Source organism: Scyliorhinus torazame, chromosome 2 (assembly GCF_047496885.1).
Source record: "Scyliorhinus torazame isolate Kashiwa2021f chromosome 2, sScyTor2.1, whole genome shotgun sequence".
Classification (NCBI taxonomy): Eukaryota; Metazoa; Chordata; class Chondrichthyes; order Carcharhiniformes; family Scyliorhinidae; genus Scyliorhinus; species Scyliorhinus torazame.
The window spans coordinates 253,600,905-253,616,706 of record NC_092708.1 but is presented as its reverse complement, the minus strand read 5'-3'; the positions used below and the strand labels follow the sequence as shown (position 1 = coordinate 253,616,706).

The following is a 15,802-nucleotide window of genomic DNA, read 5'->3' as shown; positions in this document are numbered from 1 at the left end:
AAAAGTACTTAATTGTTTTTAAAGTGTTTTGGGACTTCCTGAGGACATGAAAGGCACTGTATGACAAAGTCTTTCTATCTTTAGATGGAGGAAACATTAACCTATTGCCGTTTTAATGACTTGAGCCATAAGGCGACATGCCTGTTTTGGCAATCCCATCAAGAAAATGAACAAATACACTTCCTTGTCTCAATGCTGATTTATGATGGTGGTACATAATTATTTCCTCCAAATTTCTCTCCTGCACAGCTGAATCCTTTCATTTTGAAGTTTGCTTTTTGGCAACTTGTCTAAGCGGTCTCCATTCAGTCATGCGCCATGATCTCGGGTGTCGGCAGACAATCTAACTGTGGACCATGGCACCATTGAGAGTCAAATCCACATTCACCCAATTCTAGCAGAAATTGGGGGGTTGTGATCCGGAATGGCATTCCCAGCTCGTTTTTCTACGAAACACGGATGCTGGCACTAAATGTAGCACGCAATCATAGACTGGAGATTAAACCCAGCCCTTTCTGTTCCCTGTCTCAGATATGCCAGCTATATGGGGAGGTTTGATTTCTTTATATAGCCGAGTGATTATAAAACTAGGCTAGTAACCCAGAGGTTATGAGCTCAATTCCCATCACAGCAAACTGAATCCACTAAATCGGGTTCTTTGTGAGCTGGCACCAGATAAAATCATGAAAGCTGCTGAACTGTTGTCGAAACATTAATACTGATCTTTATTAGTGTCACAAGTAGGCTTACATTAACACTGCAATGAAGTTACTGTGAATATCCAGTCATGTCCTACACAAAGTTTGAACCCCTAGCCAATCTGGTTGATGTGGTTCTAGTTTCACACTACATCGTTGTCACTTAATACCCTTAGTAATTAGCGAAGAGCAATAAAATGCGGCCAAGAATGTATAAAGAAAAATGGTCGGTCACCATCAACTAGTGCATTTCAATCAAAATCCATTTGCCTCCCAACCATTCGGCACTCTTTTCAATACTCAAGTTCTGTACTACCAAATAGAAAAAATAGAACTTGATACTCTGTTAGCTCCTAATCCTCTGCTGCTAGTGGATGTGAGGAAAATGCTCAAGTTGACGCATTTGGATTTTTTTTTTTTTCTCCACTTTGAGTTTTGCTTCCATTCAAACTGTTCCCCAAGCCTCCAATTTGGTTTGCCACTTTGGATTTTGGTAGTTAAAATTGATTGTAACTCTGCGACTGAATCAGAGAATAGGATACATGTTTAACAATACTTTACTGCCTTACAGTATGTGTCAGAGTTACTACAGAAACACAACCTCCCCATTGTGTGCACGTGTTCCTCTGCAGATGTACAAGCAGCATTCATAACCATCGTCTCCAGGATACAACGCTTGTGAGTTGGAACATTCTTCATTATCATTGGTTATAATTCTGTATTGTGATGTATAAGCAAATGTGTGTATGTGTACGTATATATTATTTAAATATATATATATACACTTTTGTGTGTTATTGTAATATGTATGTATGTGAGTGCATAATACATATAGATATATTGAACTTGTTTTAGAAGAGCCATCCACGAAAATCAAATTGATTTGTGCACAACTGATTAGGAGGAGAGGCTACGCTGTGCTTCTGTAGAAAAGAATGAGTCCTTGAAACTATTGAGTACCTAAGGGGAAAAAATCTATTTGTCAATATAATCCCATAAGAGCACTGGATTCTTTCATCTGAACCTGTTTTTCCTCCAGTGGCCTCCCCATATCTTGCCGTAACCACAAGGTTAGATTGAAGATGTGCATCTGTCCTGCAAAATGTTTGTGTTTAACTTGCCTTCTTACAGCCTTGAAATGTGTGTAAAGCCTCTTTCCCTTTGAGGGAAAAGGCTGACTCTGAAACCTGCATTTCAATTCAGTCTCCTTGTCTCAGTGGATAAAGCTCTTTTATGTCTGGGTCAATTTATTACTTCATAGGATGTGGACATTGCTGGCAAAGCTGCATTTAGGTGGTACGCATTGCAATGGTTTCAGGTGAAATTCTGAAATTATGGTCGCTAAGCCCAAAATGCTCCCCCACTGAAACATCAATCACCTGGCCTGGCTCATTCCCCAATACCAAGTCTAGTATGGCCCCCTCCCTGGTTGGATTGTCAACATACTGTATCAAAAAGCCCTCATGGACACATCTTGGGGGGCGGGGCAGGCTTTGGGAAGTGCGGGGTTGTCTTTCCCGCGCGCGGCAAAAAAGAAAAAGGGCGGGAAGGGGAACAAAGGAATGTACATTGATTCCCACGTGGGGGGGTTAAAGGGATGGCGGGGGAAGCCGGGGTCAGCAGGTGTCAGCTGACTTACGGGAGGGATATGGGGGGAGTAAAAAAGCTAGACGGGGATCTAGTGGGGGAGGGGGAAGGGGGGGGAAGAGGAGAGAGAGGGGGGAGAGGAGGGAAGGGGGGGGGGGAAGGGTTGCTGCTGCACTGGCCGAAAGAGAACGGGACACAGAAGAGGTGGCTGGGACGGGGGTCCCCCAGCTGGGGGACTGGAGAGTGAGGGAGACGCGGACAAGGGACTGGCCCAGAAAAGGAGATGGCTAGTCGGCGGGGGGGGGGGGGTGGTGGTGAGAGTCCCTCCAATCCGGCTGATAACGTGGAACGTGAGGGGCCTGAGTGGGCTGGTGAAGCGGGCTCGAGTATTCGCGCACTTGAAGGGACTGAAGGCAGATGTGGCAATGCTCCAAGAGACACACCTGAAGGTGGGGGACCAGGTCAGGTTAAGAAAGGGATGGGTAGGACAGGTATTTCACTCGGGATTGGACGCAAAAAATAGAGGGGTGGCAATTCTGGTGGGAAAGCATGTGTCATTTGAGGCCAAGTCTATCGTAGCGGATAATGGAGGGAGATATGTGATGGTGAGTGGTAGCTTGCAAAGGATGTGGGTGGTGTTGGTAAGGTACGGCCAAGGTACTTAGGGGGTTTATGGATCAGATGGGGGGAGTGGACCCATGGCGGTTTGCAAGACCGCAGGCCAGGGAATTTTCTTTTTTCGCCCACGTGCATAAGGCTTACTCCCGGATAGATTTCTTTGTTGTGGGCAGGGCGCTCATCCCAAGAGTGGGGGGGACGGAGTATTCGGCCATAGCCGTTTCGGACCATGCCCCGCACTGGGTGGAACTGGAGCTGGGAGAGGAGAGGGTCCAACGCCTGCTGTGGCGGCTGGATGTGGGACTCCTGGCCGATGAGGTGGTGTGTGGGAAGGTGAGGGGGTGTATTGAAAGGTACTTGGAGGCCAACGACATCGGGGAGGTGCGAGTGGGGGTGGTATGGGAGGCATTGAAGGCGGTGATCAGGGGAGAGCTGATCTCCATCAGGGCTCATAGGGAGACGATAGAGGGAATGGTAAGGGAGAGGCTAGTGGGGGAGATCTTGCGGGTGGACAGGAAATACGCAGAGGCCCCGGAGGAAAGATTACTTGGAGAAAGGCGACGGCTCCAGACGGAGTTTGACCTGCTGACGACGGGCAAGGCGGAGGCACAGTGGAGGAAGGCGCAAGGGGCGACTTACGAGTACGGGGAAAAGGCTAGTCGGATGCTGGCGCACCAGCTCCGTAAGAGGGTGGCAGCGAGGTAAATAGGGGGAATCAAAGATGGAAGGGGAGCCACGGTTCGAAGTGCAACGAAAATAAATAAGGTATTTAAGGACTTCTATGAAGAGATGTACAGATCCCAGCCCCCAGGGGGGGAAGGGGGGTATGAGGCGATTCCTGGACCAGCTGGGGTTCCCGAGGGTGGAGGAGCAGGAGGCGGTTGGTTTGGGGGCACCAATTGGGCTGGAGGAGTTGAGTAAGGGTTTGGGGAGCATGCAGGCGGGGAAGGCCCCGGGGCCGGACGGGTTCCCGGTGGAATTCTACAGAAAATATGTGGACCTGCTGGCCCCGCTACTAGTGAGGACCTTCAACGAGGCAAGAGAGGAGGGAACCCTGCCCCAGACAATGTCGGAGGCGACAATCTCCCTGATCCTAAAGCGAGACAAAGATCCACTGCAGTGTGGATCGTACAGGCCGATTTCGCTCCTCAATGTGGATGCTAAGCTATTGGCGAACGTACTGGCCACTAGGATTGAGGACTGTGTCCCGGGGGTGATTCACGAGGACCAAACGTGATTCTTAAAGGGCAGGCTGTTAAATACCAATGTGCGGCGGCTCTTAAACGTGATAACGATGACATCGGAGGAGGGAGAGGCAGAGATAGTGGCAGCTATGAACGCGGAAAAAGCCTTTGACCGAGTAGAGTGGGAGTACCTCTGGGAGGTATTGCGCAGGTTTGGGTTCGGGGGAGGGTTCATTCGATGGGTTAAGCTCCTTTACAGCGCCCCGGTGGTGAGCGTAGTGACAAACCGGCGGAGGTCAGAGTACTTTCGGCTGTACCGAGGGACGAGACAGGGGTGCCACCTGTCCCCCCTGTTGTTTGCATTGGCGATCGAACCCTTGGCCGTATCACTTAGGGAGTCTCAGAAATGGAGGGGGATAGTCCGCGGGGGTGAGGAGCATCGGGTATCGCTATATGCGGATGACCTGCTGCTATACGTGGCGGACCCAATGGAGGGGATGGTGGAGGTCATGCAGACTCTGAAGGGGTTGGGAGAGTTTTCGGGCTACAAGCTTAATGTAGAGAAGAGTGAGCTTTTTGTATTACAGGCAGGGGACCAAGAAAGAGGGATAGGGGACCTACCGCTGAGGAAGGCAGAGAGGAGTTTTCGGTATCTGTGGATCCAGATAGCCAGAAGTTGGGGGGCCCTACATAAACTGAATTTGACGAGGGTGGTGGAGCAAATGGAGGAGGATTTTAAAAGATGGGACATGCTCCCGCTCTCGTTGGCGGGTAGGGTGCAGTCGGTCAAAATGGTGGTCCTTCCGAGGTTTTTGTTCGTGTTTCAGTGCCTCCCCATTGTGATCACCAAGGGCTTTTTCAAGAGAGTAGGTAGGAGTATTATGGGGTATGTGTGGGCAAATAAGACCCCGAGGGTTAGGAGAGGGTTCTTGGAACGCAACAGGGACCGAGGAGGGTTGGCTTTGCCAAACCTAGAGAGTTACTACTGGGCAACAAATGTGGCGATGATCCGTAAGTGGGTTATGGAGAGAGAGGGGGCGGCATGGAAGTGGATGGAGATGGCGTCCTGTAAAGGAACGAGCCTGGGGGCGTTGGTAACGGCACCGCTGCCGCTCTCGCCGTCAAAATACACCACAAGCCCGGTGGTGGCGGCAACACTAAAGATCTGGGGCCAGTGGAGAAGACACGGGTGCAATGGGCGCATCGGTGTGGCCCCCGATCAGGGGTAACCACCGGTTTGTCCCGGGGAAGATGGACGGGGGGTTCCAAGGCTGGCATCGGGCGGGGATAAGAAGAATGGGGGACCTGTTCATTGACGGGACATTTGCGAGCCTAGGGGCACTGGAGGAGAAATTTGAGTTACCCCCGGGAAATGCATTTAGATATATGCAGGTGAGGGCTTTTGTGAGGCGACAGGTGAGGGAATTTCCGTTGCTCCCGGCACAAGATGTTCAAGATAGGATGATCTCGGGGGTATGGGTCGGGGAGGGCAAGATGTCGGAAATATACCAAGAGATGAAAGAAGAGGGGGAAGCGCTAGTAGAAGAATTGAAAGGTAAATGGGAGGAGGAGCTGGGGGAGGAGATTGAGGAAGGGCTCTGGGCCGACGCCCTGGGTAGGATTAATACCTCCTCCTCGTGTGCCAGGCTCAGTCTGATACAATTTAAGGTGGTTCACAGAGCGCATTTGACGAGGGCGAGGCTGAGTAGGTTCTTTGGGGTAGAAGATAGATGTGAAAGATGTTCAGGGAGCCCGGCGAACCATGTCCATATGTTTTGGTCATGCCCGGCATTGGAGGGGTTCTGGAGAGGAGTGGCGGGAGTAATATCCCAGGTGGTGAAAGTCCGGGTCAAGCCAAGCTGGGGGCTAGCAATATTTGGAGTAGTGGATGAGCCGGGAGTGCAGGAGGCGAAAGAGGCCGGAATTCTGGCCTTTGCGTCCCTAGTAGCCCGGCGAAGGGTCTTGCTATTGTGGAAGGAGGCGAAGCCCCCTAGCCTGGAGGCCTGGATTAATGACATGGCGGGGTTCATAAAATTGGAGAGAATTAAGTTTGCTTTGAGAGGGTCTGCACGGGTTCTACAGGCGGTGGCAACCATTCCTAGAATATCTCGCGGAGCGTTAGAAGAAGGTCGATCAGCAGCAGTAGCAACCCTGGGGGTGGGGGGGAACGAGAGACTGTTTGAGGGGATGGACGAGCGGGAGATAGCATGGAGGGTGGGGGGAAACGGTACGCGCGGCCAAGAGCCAGTGTATAAAGCTATGTAAATATACCATCTTGCCTTGTATATATCTTGCTCAGGGAGAATTTGCGTTATTTTGTTACGGGGGTGGGGGTTATTGTTTGTAAGGGGAAAAAATTGTGTTGTTAAAAAAACCTTCATAAAAATATTTTATAAAAAATTTTTTTTAAATGCAAACAAGCGGGGTTTCGATCAGGTCTGGTTATCTGTGTTTCAGATACACACACGCTTTGTATCTGTCTTGAGTCCTGGGTTGGCCATAATTCCCATGGTCCTTTGCAGATGGCCATCTTAGATGGCTACGAGAGGCAACATGAGAAAGCATAAGATAGCAATGTGTTACACAGCAAGTTATTATCTGAAATGCATTACCTGAAAAGGTAGTGAAAGCAGAATCAATAATAGCTTCAAAACTGAATTGAATAAATACTTGGACTATGAGGAAGAATCAAGAAAGTGGAACTAATACTATATCTTTTAAAGTGTTATTACTGGCACAATGGGCATCTGTGTAGATGTAATTTGTTTTCCAGCTGGAAAGCTCCCTGCTAATGTTTGTGTGATGGGGATCTTTGAATAGAGTGGTACACTGAGGGCATTTAACACAATGCTTATATTACAATGTCAGCTACTGTTTCTGACTAACGTAATGTCCATCAGCCGAAGCACAACAAGTTCAAGGATTGTTCAAGAAATACTGCAGTCATCTGTGAGCTCCTCATTTTGAAGTCACAATTGTGGAGTACAACCAGAGTCTTCTCCACGGAGCAGGAAAAATATAAACAAGTGAAAGGCTGATGGGACCCATAATCGGGGTGTGCCATGAAACAGAATACTCAGTTGAAGCAGCCTGCTTGTCAGGACACCGTGTTCCCAGGTTGAAACTGAGGAAATGTTTTCGAAGAAGTTGGTTTGATGGGTTAACTAGCAACCAGTGGGTTGGCCAGGGACAGCGTTTTGTCTGACAACAATCAGTTATTTGTTCCTGTACGATGCTTTCTGAGAGACTGGGCAGAAATGTTTAGACCTTGGAAGTGAAAGGAACTCTCTCTCTGTCTCTCTCTCTCTCTCGCTTGCTGAAGTGAAATAACTGCTCTGTTCTAAACCCATTGAGTGCCTGGCACATCTTTGCTGTGAACCTGAAATAATCCTGAGTCTGCAGAGAAGGGAGATAACTTTGCCAGAGAAACCACCTCAAGCATATAAGGAAATAGTATCAAAACGAAAGCTGAACTTCAGAGAAACATTAACCAGAAATCATCCCAGTGCATCAAAGATCATTATATTTTTATTTTATGAATATTTCCTTTACCTTTCCACCATCCCTTTCCCTGTGTGTGTGTGTGTGTGTATAGAGAGAGGGGGGTTAGGAAAGGGGTATTAGATAGTTACATTTTCTGTATGTTTAATTATAATACTGTACATAATAAAAGGTTACTGTGTTAAAGTTACAAACCTGGTGACTGTAGTTTATTGGGCTCAGCCAAGGACCTCAGGCATTTTACATAAAATCTAATTTCACCTGTGTTGCGCCTCCAGGTCAAGTGGGGCTAAAATTGACCGCCCAGGGTGTTATACCTCCTCGAGTGCAGTGCCCACTAGTTGGCAATCAAACCACAATTGGGCCCAATTTTGGACACTGTGCCAATTGAATCTAAATCAGTGTTGCAAAGGTTCTTCATACCTTGCCGGCTTTTGCACGCCATGCCTCAATTTGTAAAGTCCAGCATCCTGTTTGCCTTTAAACCACATTCTCAACCTTCCCTGCTCCCTTACAAGATTTGTGCACATCTACCCTATTCCTATGCCCTTTAGAATGTACCTTTTAGCTGATATTGCCTCTCCTTGTCCTGTCTACCAAAATTTATCATTTCAAATTTCTTGACATTGAAATTCATCTGCCATATGTCCACTCATCCCATCAGATGTCTATGTCCTCTTCAAGTCTATCACTATACCTCTCATTGATCCCAACACGTCATAGTTTTCTGTCCTCTATAAATTTTGAAATTGTACCCTGAATACCAATGTCCAAGTCATTAATATGCATCAAGAAAAGCAGTGGTCCTGGTACCAACCCCTACGGAATTCCTCTGTGCACCTCCAAGCTTGTAAAAACAACCTGTGTCCAGTTTGGTCTGTTTCCTGTCACTCAACCAACTCCTACGACTATGCCTTTTACTCCATAGGATTCAACATTGTTGGCAAGACTATAATGTGGCACTTTATCAAATACCATTTGGTAGTCTATATGAACCATGTTAGCTCCTCATCAAAAAACTAAGTCATAGTGGTTAAATGCAATTTATCTTGTCAAATCCATGTTAACTTTCCTTAATTAATTTGCACTTGCCCAAGTGGTTAATTTTGTCCTGGATTATCATTTCTAAAAGGTTTCACATCACTGAGGTTAAACTGACTGACTTGTGTAGCCACCTAAAATGGCTGATTCCCGAGTAAAATGGTCAAACCCCGATCTAAAATGGCGAACGAAAGAGGCTGATGGGAAAATCAGCCAACAGGACTCAAACGGACAGCTGCAGGCAAAACAGTGTATTCGGCTCTGAGGAAGCCGGCCCAGACCGATACCTGCAGCCATTAACAGCACAACAACCCAGCCATCTGCATACTAAGCAGCCATCCCCGGGAACAATTGCTACACATTAGCAACATAAAGCCGATCCAGACTTTTCGGCGCCAGCAGTGGCTGAGACAAAGAAAGGTGGACGACCACCCCCCGATCAAGGAATCGCCCCATTATTGGAGCATATCGAACCAAGTGATTGGGACCAAGTCCAATCACTTGGAACCAGGATCAAGGTCCGCCCCGAGAGGCGAGAAGCCCCTGGAAACTATAAAAATAGGGGCCAAGTTCAGATCGGCCCTTCTTCTCCTGCTCGCAACCTTCGCGACCCTTCGACGAAGAAACAAGTAAGTGTTACTCCAGCGATCGCTACCAGATAGGTGCTCCAGACTATCGACTCGTACCAGCCTTTTTGAATCCTGCAGGCCAGACCCAATTCGATAGACCATTCGTTTCCCTGACCTGGTGGGCCATCACCAAAATTAAGTATTGGCCTTTAGTGGTAGGTAATAGTCTAGAAGAAGTAGGATTATTGTATAAGTATTTATTGCTGTATATAATAAATGATTGTTGATTTAACTTTTACTAAGCGGTGTGCTGCATTATTAATCATTACTTGAGCTTGAACCACGTGGCGGTATCAGGAAGATACCTGGCGACTCGTGAGCAAAGGTGACAGAATTAGAACTAATAAAACTAAGGCTAATAAGAGCAACACTTGTAGTCGCTTATACCTTTCTGCAGAAACCCCTTTGACTTGACTGTTTCAACACATTCCTGACCTGCCTCCCATGTTGTACCCCCTGTACACTTGAGGTGTTCCAAAAATCTGCTGCCTGTGTCCTAACTCATGCAATTCTTGGTCCCCCTCATTCTTGTGCTACATTGGCTCCCCATTAAACAATTCCATAATTCTAAAAATGTTTATCCTTTATTTCATATTTCTATGTGACCATCCCCCTTAGCTACTATATAACCTCCTCCAGCCCTAGATCCCGCCAAGATTCCTATGCTCCTCTAACTTTGGCCTCTTCCATATTCCTGATTTTAATTGCTTCACCGTTGGCTGCTGTGCCTTCAGCTGCCAAATCTCTGGAATTCCCTTCCTGAAATTCCCTATCCTTCTTAAGATGCTCCTGAAAGCCTACCTGTTTAATTGTTTAACCGTATCCTAATATCTGCTTATGTGGCTTGGTGTCGAGATTAATTTTGTAGTGTTTCTGAGATGTACCTTGGGCCATTTTACTACCTTTTAGGTACCATATAAATGCAAGTTATTGTTGAAGTCACACTTTTGCTATTGTTAAGCAAAAGCACTGAACAGTGCTTAATTTTCCTACTTGTTTTCAGCTGCAACTGTAACTCCCAAACTCCAAACCCCATTAAAGTGACTGTGGCGGGGGCCCAACATTACCTAAGCGCTATTCTCCGGCTTTTTGTGGAGCAACTATCGCACAAGACACCTGACTGGCTTGGCTACATGAGATTCCTCATCATTCCCCTTGGTATGTTCACTGCAAGTATCTTGAGATACTTTGTTGTCTCACTTCAGCTAAACTGCCTTGTCTGCACATTGATCTAGTTCAGGAATGATTTAGGAGTGATTATCCATGCTTGGGCGGGAGATATTAAGAGTGAGAGTTAACTGAAAGAGGAATGCGTAAATGCACAGGCACTTGCTGATCTGGGCCATGTCATTTCGTAGATCATAGAATTTACAGTGCAGAAGGAGCCATTCGGCCCATCTGCACTGGCCCTTGGAAAGAGCATCCTACCTAAGCCCAAACCTCCACCCTATCCATGTAACCCAGCAACCCCACCAACCTTTTTGGACACTAAGGGCAATTTAGCATGGCCAATCTATCTAACCTGCACATCTTTGGACTGTGGAAGAAACCGGAGCACCCGGAGGAAACCCATGCAGGGGAGAAAGTGCAGATTCCGCACAGACCGTGACCCAAGCCGGGATTCGAACCTGGGACCCTGGAGCTGCGAAGCAACTGTGCTAACCACTGTGCCCCCAGATAGAACCAGGCAGAAGTTTGATTCTGTCCATAGAGACTGAATGTAAATGGTAGCAATGTCCATCTCGGGGTGATGTTAGAACTTCCTGGTGGCCAGCTAATATGCAGCATGACAAAGCAGGTCATCTGCCTGTCCTCTGTCAGGCAATGTTTCTTGCTGTTAAAAACTAATAAAGGATTAGAAACATGAAATTATCACAAAAAAATGGAGAAAATATTAGCAGTGGTTATTGAGACTATTTTGCAATGCCAAACTTGGAAGGCCATTTTTAGAGCAAGCTTTACTCTCCAGCACCATGATGTGCCGAATATTACCATTGGGCATAAAGAAGGGAATATGTTTCACTTTTCCGCACTGACATCCCTCAGCTTTATAAACACCAATTTTATAGGAACAGGTCTTTACGCTGCTTGAATCTGTTTCACCATTCAGTGCGAGTGTGGGAGATCTGTATCTTAATTCCATTTACCCACCGTTGTTACATATCACTTAATATCTATATCCCTTAATATCCTTGCCTATCAAAAATTTACCAATCTCTGCTTCAAGACCGTTAAAAGTCAAGAATGAAAGAGGAGAGAAATTATTACATTTTATTAAAAATGAAGAACTCGGGAGATGTATTATGATGAATAAAAGATGGTTGGCAGTGATTTTAAGGTATTAACTTTGTCATGTTTTCGGTAGATGTTCGTTGCTTCACTGTAGAGACATGATTTGAATTTCTACCTTGTGACTCAGTGTCAGCCATCTGTTCTGCCATGGGGTGCACTTATAGAATTGCAAATTAAGAGTTATGTGGTGATGCTGTGAAAAATACCCAAGGAACATCTGCCAGTTTTCGTACAAAGCCACAAATTGATTTTTTTAGTCCCAATTTGAGTTTGCTGAACTGAATCATAAAATGACATGTATTGTTACTTAAAAATATAGCTGAGTAGAATATGCACAGGACAACTTATATCATACAGTTTAGAGTGAGGTATGTACAACGCATTATCTATAATGCAACAACTGGAGTATATAGAGGGTAGCACCTATAATACAGCTTCAAGTGGAAGAGATACGGGGAAGCTTCTATAATACAGCTGGAAAAATATACGGAGACAGGATAGCTTCTTTAAGATCTCCTTTAATGACCTCCACAGTCGCTGCGAGTTCCTCCTGCAGCCTCTAGAGCAGGTTTTGGGACTTCCCACTGCCTTGACGCACAGTTGTTGGGATCTCTGCAGTCTTGACAGCTGTTTAGACCTTGCTTCCTCAGCAGGCTGCTGCATCAATTTTGTTGTTGACTATACACTGCAATAAACTGAAAAATAGAAGACTTTACAGGGCTATGGGGAAAGAGGAGGGGCGCAGGACTAAATGGATTGCTCTTTCAAGGAATTGACACATAAACAATGTACTGAGTGACCTTTACTGTGTGATTCTTTAGGTTATTTCTTGTAAAAGTGAGTGTATGGTCAAATTTAAAAGCTTGGATCAAAGCTTTATTCCCATTGTACATCTCAGTTAAAAATGGGCATGAAACAGTAAAGAAGCAGCAACTTCAGCAACTAGTTGTAAGTGTAGGACTGTTGCTATATGTATTCAAACATCCACATTTTTCTGTCTAGGTTCTCACCCAGTGTCCAAATACCTCAGCTCCATAGATTACAGGTACAACAATTTCTTCCAGGATGCAGCATGGCAGGATTTTTTCACCAAAACAGAGGCTCCTTCCATAGGTAAAGAATGTGTTTTAACGCATTGAAATCGCCGTGATCTGTTTTGTGTCGTGGCTATATTGAATTACCTTGTTGTCATAAATCAGCTGTCAGCATGTTTGGTTGTCTTCTTTACTTTGATCATTGATTTTTTAATGTTGAGTAACAATACAATTGCTAACGGTAGTTTCTTTGAAGTGCAATAACTGTTATAAAGGCTAATGTCAGGCAGCACGGTGGCCTAGTGGTTAGCACAGCTGCCTCACGGCGCTGAGGTCCCAGGTTCGATCCCGGCTCTGGGTCACTGTCCGTGTGGAGTTTGCATATTCTCCCCCTGCCTGCGTGGGTTTTGCCCCCACAACCCAAAAATGTGCAGAGCAGGTGGATTGACCACGCTAAATTGCCCCTTAATTGGAAAAAATGAATTGGGTACTCTAAATTTAAAAAAAATAAAATAAAATAAAGGCTAATGTGCGATGAGTGCAGGAAGTTTCGATTATATTATAGGTATTTAGTGTAATAAGGATTAAAAGTCTAGGTTGTAGTGTTTTTAAAGAATCCTGGGTTGAAAGACTTTGGGAGCCAGGGGTGCAATTAAAGCATCGTAAAATACTCTGGCTAATGTAATGTTATTTGGATTAAGGAGGTTCCCTGTGGAATTTAATTAGATTTCAGCTTGGTAAGATTATTTAATTACTGAGATGAGCCATGGTATCAGGCATTTTGCGGGAAAACCGTTTTAGTTGCGTGTTAGCCGGAGATGTGAGCAGAAGTTAAGATCTCAGTTCAGTTAAAGATATATTTGTAGCTAGATTAGCAGTTTCTTTCCAAGCAGTTCAGACGAATGTGTTTAGAAGGTAAGCGGAAACAAGCTGGAGCAGCTTCTGAAAAAATACAGCCAGAACTTCTGCACGGTTCTGACAGAATTCAGGTATTTTTTTTTTCAAACAGTGTCGAAAGTTCTCTTTGCCTCAAAGAAGAGTATCCAGTCTTCTCTGTAAACCAGATATTCCTGAGTGTTAAATTTATTTTAACAGTGGATTGAGAGCTGAGATTTGTTTAGTTGTTTGAGTGGGAATAAAGATAGCAGTTATTGGTTAATGTATTCACTGCATTGATTAGCATTGTTCAAAGGCTAATTGCAAGCTATTTTCTGGTGTTATGTTAAAGATATTTTAATACGGTGTTAGTGATAATGTTTGCTTTAGTATACCATATCCCTATTTATCGTGAAATCACTCCTTGAGCGAGGTATCCTTTGCTCAGTCTTATAAAATTAAAATAAAATATTCGTGTTTCTGTCCAGTATCCTAGCCACTGTTGGGGTCTGGTCTGGGATCATAATAAATGCAGTAGCTACTTTACGCACAACAAGGAATCACAAAAAAGTAACGAAGTAAAAGACCAGATAATCTGTTGTAAATTATTAATAGAGGAATGTTTGCTCCTGGCCCTTCTTTGAAATAGTGCTATGAATGGCGCAATACATCCAGGTATTAAGACCTCAGTTTCACATTTCATCTGAAAGGTGTGTTGCAAACATGAAGAAAATTTATAAGAATGTTATGTTTTGGGACTGAGTCTTTAATTTAGGGTAAAATGGAGGAATGAATTGGATCATTTGACCTGCTCTGAATTCTGCGGATGTTATTTTTACTGGGCAGAAACTGCAAGATAGTTACACCTCTAAACAATAACCTGAGAAGCTATGCTGGTGGATAGACTGTTAGTCTCCAAGTCCCAGGGAGATGTTAGGAACGTCAAGTTTGGTCTATTTAATTCCAAAATAGAAACAGTGGGGGGTGCTAGAGGATAGCTGATTAACATTTCTACCTGGATACAAAGCCCATGTTAACCATGTGGCCATGGAGATGGGCTTTGAGAGGGGACGAGTCTATCAGAAGCCACTGTAGGATTGGACTGCAGGTTTTCCCAAACAATATCACTGAACAGACATGGTTAATCTGCAAGAATCCGAGAAAGACAGCAAAGAGATGGAGGCAGCAAGCCTCAATTTCCCACCATGCATGATGCAGGTGGGAGCTTGTGCTCAGACAGAAGAGATCAAGTTCGCGAGGATTTAAATGAAGCTGGGAGATTTGCCTAGCTTTGGCACCTCCAAGTAGTCCTTCGCCACAAATGTCAGTTTGGAGAGTTGAAGTTATCTAACTGGGAAAGGAAGAAGAAGCTAAGAATAGCTTTGGACTGGTCCCCGGAGAACAAAGTGTCTACTTAAGGGAAATAATAAATTATAACAGTGAAGGGAGTTTTTTGCCGATGTTAAATGTGGAATATTTTTTATAGTTGCCCACTGCAAAAGTGTCTCGTCGATGTTGCTTTTATTTTTTTTGTTAAAGTAAAAGTCTTAAAACGTGACATCTTGGGGACTTCCGTTGACGGGGATGTGCTGAGCGGACGGACAAAAGCTGGCTCTCCTCTTGCGAACTTTAAATTAGGCACTTTTAACCAAAATAGCCCACTAAACCCTGGGGGGGAAAAACATCCTTGTCCAACGGGCGACGAAGTCCTGCCACACCCAAACGGGATGGACCATCAGAACATATGCCAGGCTACGTCCTATTGAACAAATGGAGTGAATTTCTAACACAGGAACTCCCATGAGCTCAATGACGCCATCAAACTGGAAATGATGGCGACAGTGAAAGTGGCGGTAGCGGAGGCACTGGTCACCCTGCAAGCAGCGCTGGATAAGACGGAGCGGCGTCGAGAGATGCATGAGGTGACGATCAGAGAGCTGGAGAAGGCCATGACTGACCAGAGCGATTGGATTGCCTCACTTGAGACGGAGATGGCAAGGTTGAGGACCAAGAAAACTGATCCCACTGCCATAACCTCTGCATTGTGGGCCTCTTGGAGGGCACTGAGGGCAGGAACCCTACGGAGTACATGGCCCAGATGTTGGGCAAACTGGGTGGATGGAAAGCCTCCCGTAACCCCCAGAAGTGGACAGAGCCCACAGATCACTCCAACCAAAGCCCAAGACCAGGGATCAGCTGTGGGCCATCATCGCAAAATTGCACCAGTACCAAGACCGAGAAAAGATCCTGAACTGGGCAAGACAAACAAGGTCCTGTAAATGGGAGGGACAGTCATTCGATCAGAGTGTACTAGGACACTGGGGCATACATGGCTGAGTGCC

General features: G+C 45.6%; 1 protein-coding gene across 2 annotated transcripts in view; it reads left to right on the top strand.

Moving 5' to 3' along the window:
• Positions 1 to 15,802, top strand: part of pacs2 (phosphofurin acidic cluster sorting protein 2) — a 376,820-nt gene that overhangs the window by 299,675 nt on the left and 61,343 nt on the right. For both annotated transcript variants that reach the window (XM_072486155.1, XM_072486154.1), the window contains exons 16-18: positions 1,270 to 1,376; positions 10,262 to 10,416; positions 12,553 to 12,663. In XM_072486155.1, coding sequence (XP_072342256.1) covers positions 1,270 to 1,376; positions 10,262 to 10,416; positions 12,553 to 12,663 — 373 coding nt within the window. The remainder of the gene's footprint in view (positions 1 to 1,269; positions 1,377 to 10,261; positions 10,417 to 12,552; positions 12,664 to 15,802) is intronic.